The following is a 14529-nucleotide window of genomic DNA, read 5'->3' as shown; positions in this document are numbered from 1 at the left end:
TAGTCTGTCAGGACCTGAATTGACTGACCACAAAGGGAGGGAAGAAAGGCCTTTAGAGCCAAACGTATCATCCGCAACTCCAAAAGATTGATTTGAAATAATCTTTCCTCTGGAGACCCAAGGCCTTTGACCTCCAGATGAGCTCCCCACCCTAGAGTGGAGGCATCCATTATCACTGTGGCCACCGGAGAAGGAGGTTGAAACTGCTTCTCTTGAGACATGTTGCCCTGAACACTCCACAATCACAGCTCCGGTGCATTCTCTCTGGAGATCCTAAACACCTCTGAGATCTCAGTTGTTGAAACCACTGCCTTCGGAGGCACCACTGGAGGGCCCTCATATGCCAGTGTACATGGTTGACCAACAGTATACAGGAAGAGAACAGACCAAGCATGAGCAAGACCTGCAGGACTGGAACAGCAACTCCATTCTGAAAAAGTGGAAGCATAGCCTGGATGCCTTACATACTCTGTAGAGGCGGGAAGACACGACTCACAGTAGTGTCCTGTAATGCCCCTATGAATAGGTCGCACTGAGAGAGCACCAGGTGAGATTTAGGTACATTTATCGAAAATCCTAAGTTGAACAACAGTTGTGTTGGTACTGCAAATGATGCAACACCATCTCTGGTGACTTCGCTTTGAGCAGCCATTCGTCCAGATGGGGGAAAACAGGAACTCCTGACCTTCTGCGATGTGCCGCCAACATTGCAATCACCTTTGTTTAGACTCTAGGTGTGGAAGTAAGGCTGTACCGAAGGACCGCAAACTGGTAGTGTTGAGACCCCATTGTAAAACGAAGATAATTCTGATGCGACTTCAGGATAGGAATATGAAAATACGCATCCTGTAAATTGATAAACACTATCCAGTCTTTCTTCTACAGCGCAAGAAGAACCGGCATCAGGGTCAACATCTTCAATTTCTTCTGCTTGAGGTAAAAATTCAAAACCCTGAAGTCTAGGATCGGCCTTAAGAGACCGTCCTTTTTTGTAATCAAGAAGTACCGGGAGTAACATATCCTTGACCCCTTTCCTACTCCGGACAGAACCTCCAACTGGAGAAGCAGAAGGTGTTCTTCAGAGCATGAACCCATGGGGGGAGAAGGAGGGGGAACTCACAGAATGGCAGGGCATACCAGTTCTCTAAGGTGTTCACACCCAGAGATCTGTAGTGACAGAATTCCAATGTTCTAGAAAGTGGAACACCCGTCCTCCCACGGGACAAGCATGCTCTAGGATGGGGGAGCTAGAGCTGCTTCCCTGCCGCACCAGTAGGAGGCACAGAGGAGGAGGAGACTAGATGTTGTGCTACACCCCGCAGACTACCTCTTCCCTTTCCCTTGTAAGATGTGTACAATGGATTTGCCGGCTGCTGCTGCTTGGCATAAAAGGACAAGCTCCTCCCAAAACCACATAACTTGTTATATTGTCTAAAGCCCCTTGGCTGAGATTGAAGTCCTAAAGAACTTGCCATGGTTCTACTGTCTTTAAAGTGCTACAGTGCATTGTCTGTTTCAGCCCCAAACAGGTGAGATCCATCGAATGGCAGATCTAATAAGGTGACTTTGACATAAGGAGAGAACCCTGAATCCCGTAACCAAGCGTGCCTCCTGGTAGCCACAGACGACCCCACCGTCCTGGCAACCAAATCGGCAGTGTGCAGATCAGACTGTATGACCTAGCAGGCCGGAGTTTGGGCACCTGTTAGTACCTCCAAAAAATGCCCTTGAGCTTCCTCAGGCAGTTTTGGGAGCACCTCCCTGACAGAGTCTATCAGGGAGTGGATGTGGCGACCTAAAAGGCATGTGGCATTTCTTGACTTGAGGGCCGTACTTCCTGCGAGAATACCTTTTTTGTATATTGCTCCATGCGTTTCGACTCCCTATCTCCAGATGTAGATGAGAAGGAACCAGCAGACTGCTTCGAGGAGCACAAGGCCTGGACGACCAACTTACTGGTGAAGGATGAGTGGACAGGAAAGCAGGATCTCCCCGAGTCACCTTGTACCTCTTTGCCACAGACCTGGACACCACTAGAGCAGACATCGGTTTCTGCCAGACATCAAAAATGGGCCCAGTTAAAGCCTTGTTAACAGGGACTAACAGCTCCAAGATAGAGGAAGGAGAATGAAGCACCTCCGTCAAGATGTTAGATTTGAATTCTGCTGTGGGAATGGCAATTCTAGCAGATTTGCTGCCTTCACAGCATGATAAGAGGTCACCTCCAACGTTGGGAGACCCTTTGGAGATGAGAGCTCCCATTCAGGAGCGGTATCCAGGCCACTGGCCTCCTGAAAACCTTAAAAATCCTGATCAGGATCCACAATCTCCCCTTCCTCAGCCTCTTCATGCCTTTCCTGGCATTCTTCCTTTTCTCACCAGACGCAGCGCCAGCGAAGGAAGGTATACTGAAAAAGTAGTTGATGCCGGTTGAGGGTGAGTCAGTGCCGGTTCAGAACCAGAGGGCTGGGGGGGAAGATCCATCCAGTGGCACTCGCCCCTCCAGAGATTGTACCGGTGTCGAAAATCTCGGTGTCAGAACACGCCAGCTACGTCTACTTGCTGTTCTTCGGAGTCTACCTCGATCAGCGCCTCATCGATGATGAGGTCGGGTGTCGACGACGACGACTGCTCCATAGCCCTTAGAGGTCGGCGGTCCCTGGTGGTTTTCTTGGACCAGAATGAAGCCAACTCCCTGGAGCCACCGGCATAAAAGGTGCCTAAGAGAAATGAGATGGCAAACCTCCCAGAGAAAATGCCAGCGGATCCATGGGGTCAAGAGGCACACCAGTAGGGTTTGCCGCTCTGGTGAGCTAGCCGTACACTGCATTAAAAAAATGTGACGGATCTGTACCCGGAGTTGGGAAGGCAGGATACACCAGACCTGGCACTGTAGGCTCTGAAGCCGCTCAAGGAAGCAGAACATTCTATTCCGGCTGCGGTGCAGGAGATCCTAGAGCCAGAACACTGGTGGGCTTCGACAACTGTGGAGGCATTGCTTCTCTTGAAGCGGTGGAGTCACTGCTCTTGGAGCCGGAGTCACCGCTCTTGGTGCTGGAGACTTGGCCGGAGTCACCTCAGGAGATGGAGAGGTTTCTTCTTTCCAATGACACCTGGAACTAGGGACATAGGCTTTATAGGCTTTAGCATCACATCCTTCGACAAACTATGCAGAGACCCATGCAGTGCTTTTTCTTGTGCTTTTTTGACGACCTACATGTATGAGGAGTCGGCGACTTAGAATGGGACCTCGACATTCTTCGACCCCTTTTTGCTTCTTGCCCATGAATATTTTGGCCTCCCTCTGCTTCAGCTTTTTGGGATTCATGTGCCTGCATGATGAACACTCCCTGACGTCGTGGTCCGACGAGACACACCACAAACAGTCTTCATGGGGGACAGTGATAGACATCTGGCCCCCACATTCCCTGCACGGCTTTAAACCAAATTTTCTCTGAGTAGCCATAGTCTATACTACAAAGACACTACGACTCGCAACAAAAACTCCCAGTAATGTAGTGCCCCGGAAAAAAACTGTTACACGTCAAAAAAGGGAACGGACATCAGCACGCCGATGAGGTCTTCTTATGGCTCCAATTACATCATGTGAAGCTGCGTGTGGAGCCGTTCTATTGTGACGTCCTCGTCGACGTGGGAGAGCTTAGGAGAAACTTTTCTGTGGAATGTTGCGCATGGGGGTAATTCAAAAGGTGAGGAATCCATAGGCAGATGTGTCTATCAGAAATGTGAATCTAGAAGAGATTTCAAGCTACAAAACGGAACAAACCAATCACTCATTCCCTTCTCAGACTTGCAGACCCACCGGCAGAATGCATTTGGAAATATGAATTCAACCCATCATGTTCAGGTGGAAGCGCTACAACATTCCAAAACACCATCTACATGTCTCACTTGGAAGTGCAGTAAAGAAGTTAACAGGCGTTGTGTGCATACAAATGAAACAATACAATGTTCATGAGAGAAACACTACAATAGGAGGCTCTGTACTGGTGAGAACCATGTTTTGTGGTCTCAGGGAGCCTATTGTTTAAACAAATGATACCATTTTGCAGCATAAGTATCAGAGACTCTGAAACCAACACTGATGTATAATCTATGCCAGAATGTGCATTGAAATAACAATATTTTACTGAATTATTTCTCCATGCACATTATGCTTATCTAGACATTTAAGCTTCACTTCATTCAGAAACGAAACATGCAGTTTCAAAAGGCTCAAAAGTTGAGTTACAAGTGCCTGGGTTATGAAGACAGATTTTATTTGCCTGTAACTAGACATTGTGGTTCCCATAAATGTCTAATTCAATACATGCCAACACATTTCAGCATCCGATCTTTAGTACCTAAAGGAGCAAAATATAATTTCACATACCTAGCAGAACACTGTCATAAGAAGCAATTGTTACTAGGCAAAAGGATCTCTAAAACCACAAATAAGCAATGGAGACGGCAAGTTAATATTACAGGTTCCCAAACTCAAGAATGTAATACCTAGCCAATACTGTAATCAGGAAAGAACTCTAGCTTTCACTTAAAATAATCCCTCAGCTTGTCATGTCAGAAGTATGCTTCAGGGCAAAGTGCACCTACAAATGACTGTTTGTAGGGCATGGGAACTGCAACCTATGCATTATTAACTAGCAATTGGTTGGTCTATTAGCCAGTCCCAATGTTAATTTAGCTCGTACTGTTCCATTAATGGGAAAGGCAATGCTGAACCTGAATGACTAAGGAAGGAGCTTTAAAACGATAATCAATTCCCAATTCAACATAATCAGTATAAAGAACTTACTCTGCAAAGGTGGAGGCACACTATTTTGCTTATGCAAACTGGAAACATCTGCCTCTTGTAGTGGCTGTGGCACTTGGACGGATACCTTTTCAGAATTATTCGGTGACACAGTTACAGATGGCTCAGTAAAAACATCTAGCGGACAAAATTCTTCCTCGTGCTGTTAACAATATTGGATCAAAATTTAGCTTTCAGATACAACAGCTCTGTGTCAAGTTAAATTACTCAATATATTCAGGAAAATGTTACTTACCTGTAACAATCAGTTTACAGCTTGAGTGCTGTACATTCACATACTGTGCAAACTCCTGTCATTAGTATTGAGCTGAGAACAATAGAAGTTTTCATTCCTAGAAAAAGAGGCTTCAGTCTTGATGTGACCCGTGATACCACCCATGAAAGCCACAATGCACCAAGTAACACACACCACCTCAGATTGTATTCCCCCCTCCACCATGGGTAGGTGTATATGTGAAGATGTGAAACATTACAAGTGCTCTGAACTCCAGTCTGAATACATATTAGGTAGCAAATGTGTTAGTGATGTTAGGACTAGTGTTAGAGAGCCTGCATCAGGAGAGGTATGTTAAGTGCATGTGAATCTACAGTACTACAAAATTCAAACCAATTGTTACATGTAAATGTTAATTAAAATGAACAGACTGAAAAGTAGCCCCTACTTCCTTCAAGTGATGCCGTGGGAGAAAAAGCAAGAGACATGCGGAACAGTATTTTGTTTTAGTACATTTTGGCCAACATGTACTTCTTGTCAAGCCTGAATGGCCATGGCCATACAGAAATGCGTGGTGTGTGTATGTATGTATGTATATGTGTGGCAGAATTAGCCATCCAGTACAGGGTTTATTGTTAAAACAGCACGACTTGTTTCGGCACACCTGCCTTGTTCACATGTATATATATTAATCTGAACCTATGACAAACTGACATTGACAAAGCAGAAGAAGGCGAAACGCGTATGTTAGTATTTTGTCTGTTGGCGAACTGGTGATTAAAGAAATATTGAAAGCCCCATGAGTGCATGGCATTCCTTTGTGGAGGTTTGAGAAAATATTTCTATATCTCTATATATAAACAGACACTGGAAAAAAACAAAGATTACAGGGACGTTGTAGTCAGGTTCACGTTTTACCCACACTAAACTGTAAACATTTGGCTGTTATACTTATGTTAAAAAGCTAAAACTTGTGGCCTAAAGTTACTTAGCAGAACGAGTTCTAGTTTCTTCAGATAAGTATAACTAACAATTGTCTATGATTTTGTGTGGATGAATCATGAAACTAACTATAATGTCCCTGTAACCTTTGTGTTTTTTCAGTGAATTTCTATGGTTATCTTAACAAAGGAATATATACCCAAAGTACGTTAATACAACCACCATCGCACATGAATTACAGTGCCTGCACGGACCCCAGAATACCTTCTTTAACTTAACTTTTGGACAAAAATCTGTGTTGATTTAAGTGTGGCTTGGTTTTGGTGAGGGCGGGGGAGGGAGGGTTGCGGGGAGGTGAGGGCAGAAAAGTGGTTTTCTTTCTCACTCCCAATTATTTTTTTATTCAAGGAAGCGGGTTGAATATCCATTTTGTATACTGTGTAACACCCTTCTGTCCAATGTTATGATTCTTCCAGGACAAAGGTCACCGCTCCCCCCACCAAAAGTGGGAAACTGAAGGTGGTGTAAGACTTATTTTGGGCTGAGAAGATTTTTTTAGAGAGGATCTTTTCTGAAATCTCCTCTGGTATGGTCTTTGTGATTGCCTTTGTTGTTGTGGACATCGTTTATGCCATTTAGGTGTTTTTAACCCGTTCCGCGAATTTTTGCAATGTGCAAGCGTTTTAATAAGTGGGCGCGGTTCGGACGGCCCCCCGCCGTCTTCCGCACACGCTCACCTTGACGTCGTATAGCCCCTGGCCGTTCGAAGCACACAAGGGGTTAAACCCTACGATAAAAGTATCACCCTTCTCTGGGTTTGAACTGTTTGTAAAAAAAAAAAAAAAAAAAAGATTCTGTTCAAGACCCACAGCTTTAAGGGTTTCAGCCTTGTTCTTCATCTTGAGCATTTCCTCCATTGTATGTTGCCCCAATAGTGAAGTACCTGAAAAGGGTAAGTTTGCTTTTTTTAAGCTGGCATCAGGTTTAAGGAGAATAAAGGTAACCAAAACGATTTTTAGTGAAATGCCATGAGAGAAAGCGGTTGCAAAACAACTGAATCAAATACTACACTAATTAATTGATTAGAAATTAGTGAGCCCTCCTTAATCACTTCCAACTCAGACAGCAAGATTTTTTTGGAAGATCAGATATAAAAGATTTCATGCCTTCCCAAATCTCTTATATTTACTCTGAAGGTCAGCTGCATTGGCATTCCTTTAGGTGAGCCTCTTCATTCAACCTAGATATACCCAATAGTATTAGTGGAGGGTCAACCTCAACCTGAAGTTGTAATTTATCAAACAAATTCGTTGAGCTCTCTGATTAGGGGCCCAAGCTCTATACATGTACCGAACATGTGAACTAGGTTTGCCTCATATATTGCACATCGTGGGCAGTGTACTCCTTTCCCCTTGCTCCATTTAGCTATCCGATTCGGTGTATATTAGAGTTCAAAACTAGTCTTATAATACTGTGCCTGAAGCTTAGCAGGTATTAAATTGTCTGGGTGTTTAAAAAGATCTGTTGAAAGGTGGCCCGTAATATCCAACTTCTCCTGCCACTTAATGGTACATCTTTCCATATCATCTTTTGTATACTCATTCAACAGTTTTTTATACATACTTCCAATCTTTGAGGGAGTGGGCAATATTAATTTATCCACAAGTTCATTCTTTCCAAAGTTCTCATCCCCACCCTTCTTTTACTGTAAATAATCTCTGATTTGCAGGTATTTAAAAAAATTCCCTATGGGTGAGACCACATTTTGACATTAGTTCCTCATATGCTTTTATACCACTATGGAAATAAAAACAACCTGGTTGCTTAATTCCAGCTTCTGTCCAAGTGCAGATCGTTAAAAATAATTGGCAAGTTTCCATTCCTCCATAGTGGAGTATAATTGTTCAGCCTCCCCAGGCCACTTAGACGCTGTATAGATGTCCATATTCAAAAAGCTGCAAGTAATGTCTTAAAAGGACCCTTTTATAGTATTTGTAATTTAGCTGGTGCCATAGGCACCCCAGGCATCAGGACCAATCAGCAATTCCCATGGGGTAGGGGACACTGTTCGTGTCCTGCTGGCATCAATTCTCAAGAGCGCTGTATATTGTATTAGTGAGGTCGCCCACCAATATAGCTTAAGGTTGGGGAGAGCCAAACCACCTCGCTCTCTGGGCAATGATAAAAATTTAAATGATCTTCTTGCCCTCCAATATGTCCAAATAAATTGTGCAAAAATGTTCTCAAATTTTTTAAACCCAAACTTTGAAATGGCAAGGGGTATTGCTGTAAAGAAATGTAACAATTTGAAGAAAAATACCAGTTTACTTATTTTTCTTCTACCAATAAGTGTTAAATGTAGGTGGTCCATCTTTTTTTAGCGCTTTTCTAATCTCCTCCGCACAAGGCCCCAGGTTTTCCTTTACTACCTTATCTAGATCAGCACTAATCTTAACCCCTAGGTAGGTTGCCTGCTTAACAACCTGGTTATCATCAAAGGAAATTAATTCATTATAACTATCTGGGTCTTTTCTTAATTCAGGGCATATCCTGAGAGCACACTGTATTTTTGTGCTTCCTCTTCTATCACCCCAATAGCCTGTTCTGGATGAGGAGTCACTAAGGCTATGTCGTCGGCATAAGCCAAGATTTTACTATCATACCCATAACGTGCCGGGGGAATATTGTGGGCCAATTCGAACTGTTTAAAAAAGGGATCTATGTAGAGCGCGAAGAGAAGTGGTGAGCAGGGACACCCAGTCTGTGTCCCTCATAATTTTAAAGGGCTACGTAATTTCCCCATTTATAATAACTTTTGCTTTGGGGTCTTTATATAAGGCTCTTACTGCTTCAATAAATCTTGTCCCCATCTCTTTCCTTTTCATCGTTACCCAGAGGAATTGCCAGGAGACCCTATCGAAAGCTTTTTCGGTGTCTAGAAAGATTGCCTCCATAGGGTCTCCTGAGACTTGTTTAACATCAAACAGAGTAAATACTACCCTGTGAATAATTTGCGACAGGCGTGTGGCTAGAACCTTGGAGTATAGGTTGACATCTCCATTAAGATTATAGGGCGATAGGAGCCCAATTCACAGACCGGTTTATCTTTCTTTGGAAAGACTAAGATCTTTGCCAGAGCCTAAGTTTTTGGTGGTGCCACCCCTTCCGACGTCTGAAAACAGAGATATCATAATGTTTAGGTCTTGTAGAATTCGGTGGGAATTAGGTCTGGCCCTGCCACTTTCCCTCTGAGGAGATTTGCCATTGCCTCTGCAATTTCATCCCAAGAAATTTGGCAGTCTAGAGTCTCCCTTTCTTCCTATGTCAAGACCTCAGTCATAAATGTGTCTAGATACTGATTTATCCTCATGTTGCCTCCCTGGCCCCCACATCCTCGGTGTAGAGAGTGTGAGAAAGTGCCATCTTTCTTGCATTGGTATGCCCCTACTTTTGTCTGACTGCTGATGTGCTTTGACTGAGTGTGCCCTGGGGTCCTGCCAACCAGGTACCCAGGGCCTGTGTTCCTTCCCTAAAACTGTGTTGAAACTAAAACCCAATTGGCATCTCTGGCCCCCTGTCAGCCCCTAGTAAATGGTACCCTAGGTTCCCAGGGCATGGTGACCAGAGAAGACCCCTAAGGGCTGCAGGACTTATTGGGCCACCCTTAGGGGCCCTGTACCCGGGCACCCACACACTGCCTTTGCAGGTTGAGTGCCTAATTATAGAACTAAAAGAGTCGACATGGCACACATCCCTGTGTGCCATGCCCACAAACCCATTGCCCTAGCATACATGAGTCACCCCTCTAGCTGGGTGCCCTATGCCTGTGGTGTGGGCACAGATGCATGAGCTCTGTGCCCCAATAGTACCCAGGGCCATTCCTGGGCACTGTGAGTGCAGTGATGCCATTAAGAGTATATGGTGCTGGGAGGTCGACATTACGAACTCCACAACACCATAATGGCTACACTATTTGGTATCAAACTTCTCAGCACATTAAATCCACACTGATGCCAGTGTGGGATTTAATAAAATAAATGCACCACAGAGGGCATCTCAGAGATGCCCCCTGAAAATGAACCTACCACTAGTGTCCATGCTGAGTGGCTGCTTTCAGTTGTCATCACCAGACATGTTTCTGGACCCCTGGGTCGAGAGCCTTCTGCTCTTCGGGGCCTGAAACAATGTACATCCTAGGACGAGGCGCCATGCCTCCTCCCCCAGGATGGGCAGGGTCCACGAAGAGGAAGCTTCAAAGGCTTGCTGCCTTTATGAGCTTCCCCAGGCCACTTGCTGCCTTCAGCAACTGGTCCCCACTGTTCTGACCCCCACTTTGGGTGGGAGAACCAGCGTGAAAAACAAGTGCGGAAGAGAGGTGTGCCCACCTCTGCTAACTCCACCCCTCAGGTGGGGGAGGCAAGGTGAATCACAACTCATTGGAGGGTGGCACTGGAGGGTGACATAATAGGGGGTGTCCTCACTCAAGAGAAGGGACCCATTGGTCCCTTTTACCTACCTGTAACACCCCTAAATCTGATATTTAGGGGCACCTCTGAGCCTTGCTTCCTCAGGCAAGAAGAAACTACAAGAAGAATGACCGAACAGCCGTGCAGAAGCTCACAAGAGGAAAACGCCCACTGAATTGGCTCCAGACTACCGGCCTGTCTCCACTTTGACCTGCTCCTGCTACATCCCGGTGTGTCCTGCAGCCAGCAACCTAAAAAAAAAAACGAAGACCTGCCTGCCTTCAACCACAAAGACTGTCTCCCACCTCTGGCTCCGGCCAGACACTGCAAATCCGCTTCACTCTGCACCTGCCGTCCACAGCCCGAGCCCAAGTGGGCAAACACCGCAAGGAGGTCTCCCCGGCGATCCTAATCAGAGATCCGGCAACACCGGACCTGCCTCAAGCCTCCACCTGCAGCCTAAATCCGGAAGGTCCCCCCAACCCCGACCAGGAGTTGGTAAGAAGATCCGACCCTAAAAGGCACCCCTGCAACAGACGCCCCATGGCCTTAAGTGGCCAAACCAATGGTGCCTAACCAACCTCTAACATACCTCTGGAAGTGGTTGTCGCACCCAGAAGACCTTCGTCCCCAAGCCTGCAGTGCCTTTGCAAACCGGAGGTTCCACATTGCAAATAGGGCGCCAGACGTCAAAACAGCACCCTGCATCCGGCTGTCCTAGTGCTGGTGAGGTTGCACCTTTGGTGCTACTTTGTTCCCCCATTTGCCCGGAGCTAAAGTCCAGGAGATTTGCTCCCACAACCAAGTGGCACGCTCGTCAGTAGCCACCCACCGGTGGCCCCTTCCCCCATTGGATAACATTGGGCCTCAGCACTCTGCACCCGGCCGCCATAGTGCCACTGAGGGTGTAACAAGAGTGCATCCCTGATCCTGGGGGACCCCTGAGTCTACCCCCAGAACATCAGGTGAACAGTGACAGTTTTTCTTGGAAAAGTTTCCAAGAGTGGAGTTTGAAAACCTAAAGAAATTCTTTAAAATTACACTGTTTAACAAAAACGATTTTACTTACCTGTTTACAGGAAATGTCTTAGAGTAGTATCTAGGTATACTAGTAAGAGTAAGAAAAGTAATCCAAAAAGGAACTTACCTAGTATTTTACTGAAAAGCCCATTCAAGTCTATGTACTGTATTTACAAAGTATTGCATTTCTCTGAAACCATACTGTAAGTCAAAACAAAGTGCATATTCTATTACAAATTCAAACTAAATATCACTTAGCTGTGCCAGGCTTGCTTGGTTCTAGAAAATAAAATAACTAAAGGAATATTTTTATACAAAAACAATTGGTCTGGAGTTCAGTCTTTTAGTGTGTGGATTCATTTGCTGACTGAGTGTGTTCAACAAATGCTTAACAATGTCCTCTGATACTGCCTTACTGCTCGACCACACTACCAAAAGTAGAGAGAGTAAGGTTATATCTAACTTTACCTTTGCCTACCTCTGGGGTTCCACTGGACTCTGTGCACACTATACCTCACTTTAATATAGTACTTATAGAGCCATCTTCCAAGTTTGCGCTATATATAAAAAAAAAATCCCGGAGGACCAAAAAGGCATGATAGCTGTCCCTCCAGACTTGAATGTCCCGGCAATATTGTCTGGCAAATGTGTGCAGAGATGCCCAGATTGATGCTGGTAGATAAAGGAGTGGGACTCCGCGTTCCAATGCTGTGGTTGCTGCCAAAACCCTAGTGGAGTGAGCATGCAACCTCATTAGAGGATCCTTCGCTAAAGCATAGCAAATCTTAATAAAAAGGACAACCCATCGAGAGATGGTACATTTTTGAACAGCCCGACCTTTCTTGGCACCCACATAGCCAATAAAGTGTTGTTCATCCACCCGGAAGTCTTTTGTTCAGTCAAGATAGAATGACAACGCATGTTTAGGGTCCAAACGGTGGAGTCACTCCTCCTCCTTGGATGGGTGCAGAGGTGGGAAAAAGGTGGGGCAAGGTGATAGATTGTCCTACATGAAATAGCGTAACCACTTTAGGAAGGAACAAAGGCCTCGCTCTAAGCACCACTTTATCGGGATGCACAGAGAAGAAAGGGAGCTTGGAAGTCAGAGCCTGAAGACCACTCACCCTGCGAGGTGATGGCAACAAATAAGGCAGTCTTGAGAGTGAGGAGCCCGAGAGGACAGTTTTGAAGAGGCTCGAAGGGAGCACACAAGAAATGTGAGGACAAGATTTAAAGTCCCACTGGGGCATTATGATGGGAGATGGAGGAAACAGATGAGTAATGCCCTTAAAGAATCGGTTAACAATAGGGGACTTGAACAAGGATGGCTGATCTGGCAGCCGAAGAAGAGCAGAGATAGCGGCAAGATATTCTTAGAAAATGCCTAGAGCAGAGCCCTGCCGGGTCAAAGAATGTGTATGCAAAAGGACCTCTGAAAGAGGGGGCAGAAAGGGGATCCCCAGCCTATGCTGTGCACCATGCCACAAACGTGTTCCATCTACAGGTGTATACCGATTTAGTGGAGGGATTCTGGCTGCCAAGATGACAATACAAACTACAGGCGGAAGGTCGAAAGCTGTCAACTGTTGTCGTTCAATCTCCACTCAAGGAGGTGGAGACTGGAAAGGTTTGGGTGAAGAACTGTCCCCTGAGAAAGAAGATCCTCCCAAAGGGGCAGTCTGCTTGGAGGATCGATGTCCATGCTCATAAGCTCGGGGTACCAGACTCTGTGCCCAGTTTGGAGCCAAAATGATACCTTAGGCCCGGTCGCGCTTGATCTTTTTGAGCACTCAGGGCAGAAGTGGTACAGGCGGAAAGGCATACAGGACGCCGCCGTTCCACTCGTGACAAAAAGCATCGCTAGGCAAGTGCCGCCTTGGAAACTCCAACACACAATACTGCTGACATTGTGCGTTCTCTTCTGTAGCGAACAGATCTAACCAAGGTTCTCCTTGGTGGGGGGGGATAGTCTCGAAGTGGAGGAAGTAGCTCCTTTAGACGATTTGCAGAACCCACCTGTCCGACGTGATGGATTGCCAGCAGAGGAGGTGATGGCAAATCCTGCCTCCAACTGGCTGACGATGGGCCTGGAATGTCGGACTAGAAGGGTTTGGAGGCAGTGGGAAAATGGTGGACTGACCCACCTGCTGGCTCCGAGACCCGCAAGGACGCTGGGTCCCACGTCCACAGACACGGCGAGGTTGGGCAGCTTGCGTGAACCGGAGGCTAGACTGGACACGGTTAGGCGACCCTGCCGTAGTCACGACAGGGACAAAAAGCAGACTGGAGTGGACGGGAAGGTACAGGGAGGCCAAAGATCTGGCCATAGCCCTAGAGTCTTTAAAGCGCTGGGTCTTCTTTGTCGCCAAAAAGACGACGGCCATCAAGGGGCATGTCTGTCAAGGTTGACTGGACATCCCACGAAAAGCCAGATGTCCTCGACCAGGTGCAACATCTAAGGGCTACCGACATGGCAATCGTTCTGCCCAGTGAGTGGGTGGTATCAAGTCCACACCGAATGACGAATTTGGCTAAGTCTCTCCCATCTGTAACTGACTGGGAGAGAATGGCCTGGGCCTCCTCCAGGCACTGAGGCAGCACCAGCGCGACCATACCGCAGATGGTATGGGAGTATCAACCCAAGATGCATGCAGTATTTACCGACCGCAGTGACAAGCTGGAGGAAGAGAACACTAGCTTTCCAAGACGATTCAGCTACTTGGATTCTCTATCTGGAGAAGTAGAAGGGAATGCGCCCTGAGAAGGAGGATTTGATCACCAAGTTCTCAGGGGGAAGGGTGTTGGGTCAAGAACACTGGGTCGCCTGAGCGGTGGCGGCGAGCAATTGTACTCTCCACAGGAGCCTCTGTGCTATGCTTGAACCAAGTGCCCAGGAGGACATCACTAAGGGCTTCATTGAATGTCATTAGGGGTTAAGTGGAGGAAGCAGCAGGCTGAAGCACCTCTGCCAGTGAAGGGAGCTCAAGGCCAAGAACCTCAGCCGCCCTTCTCACCACCACAGCATAGGACGCTCCCTCCTCCGTAGCCACCGTAAA

At 46.4% G+C, this 14529-nt stretch overlaps 1 protein-coding gene across 1 annotated transcript in view; it reads right to left on the bottom strand.

Moving 5' to 3' along the window:
- Window positions 1-2535: 2535 nt before the first annotated feature.
- MTDH (metadherin) overlaps window positions 2536-14529 on the bottom strand; it is a 426299-nt gene continuing 414305 nt past the window's right edge. Inside the window, exons 11-12 of the mRNA XM_086951123.1 lie at window positions 4814-4973; window positions 2536-2720 (exon numbers count right to left, since the gene is read on the bottom strand). Of these exons, the coding sequence (XP_086807249.1) occupies window positions 2536-2720; window positions 4814-4973 (345 nt within the window). The remainder of the gene's footprint in view (window positions 2721-4813; window positions 4974-14529) is intronic.

The sequence above is a fragment of the Lissotriton vulgaris genome, unplaced genomic scaffold (genome assembly GCF_964263255.1).
Source record: "Lissotriton vulgaris unplaced genomic scaffold, aLisVul1.2 SCAFFOLD_1175, whole genome shotgun sequence".
NCBI lineage: Eukaryota > Metazoa > Chordata > Amphibia > Caudata > Salamandridae > Lissotriton > Lissotriton vulgaris.
This window is presented reverse-complemented; position numbering and strand designations above follow the sequence as displayed.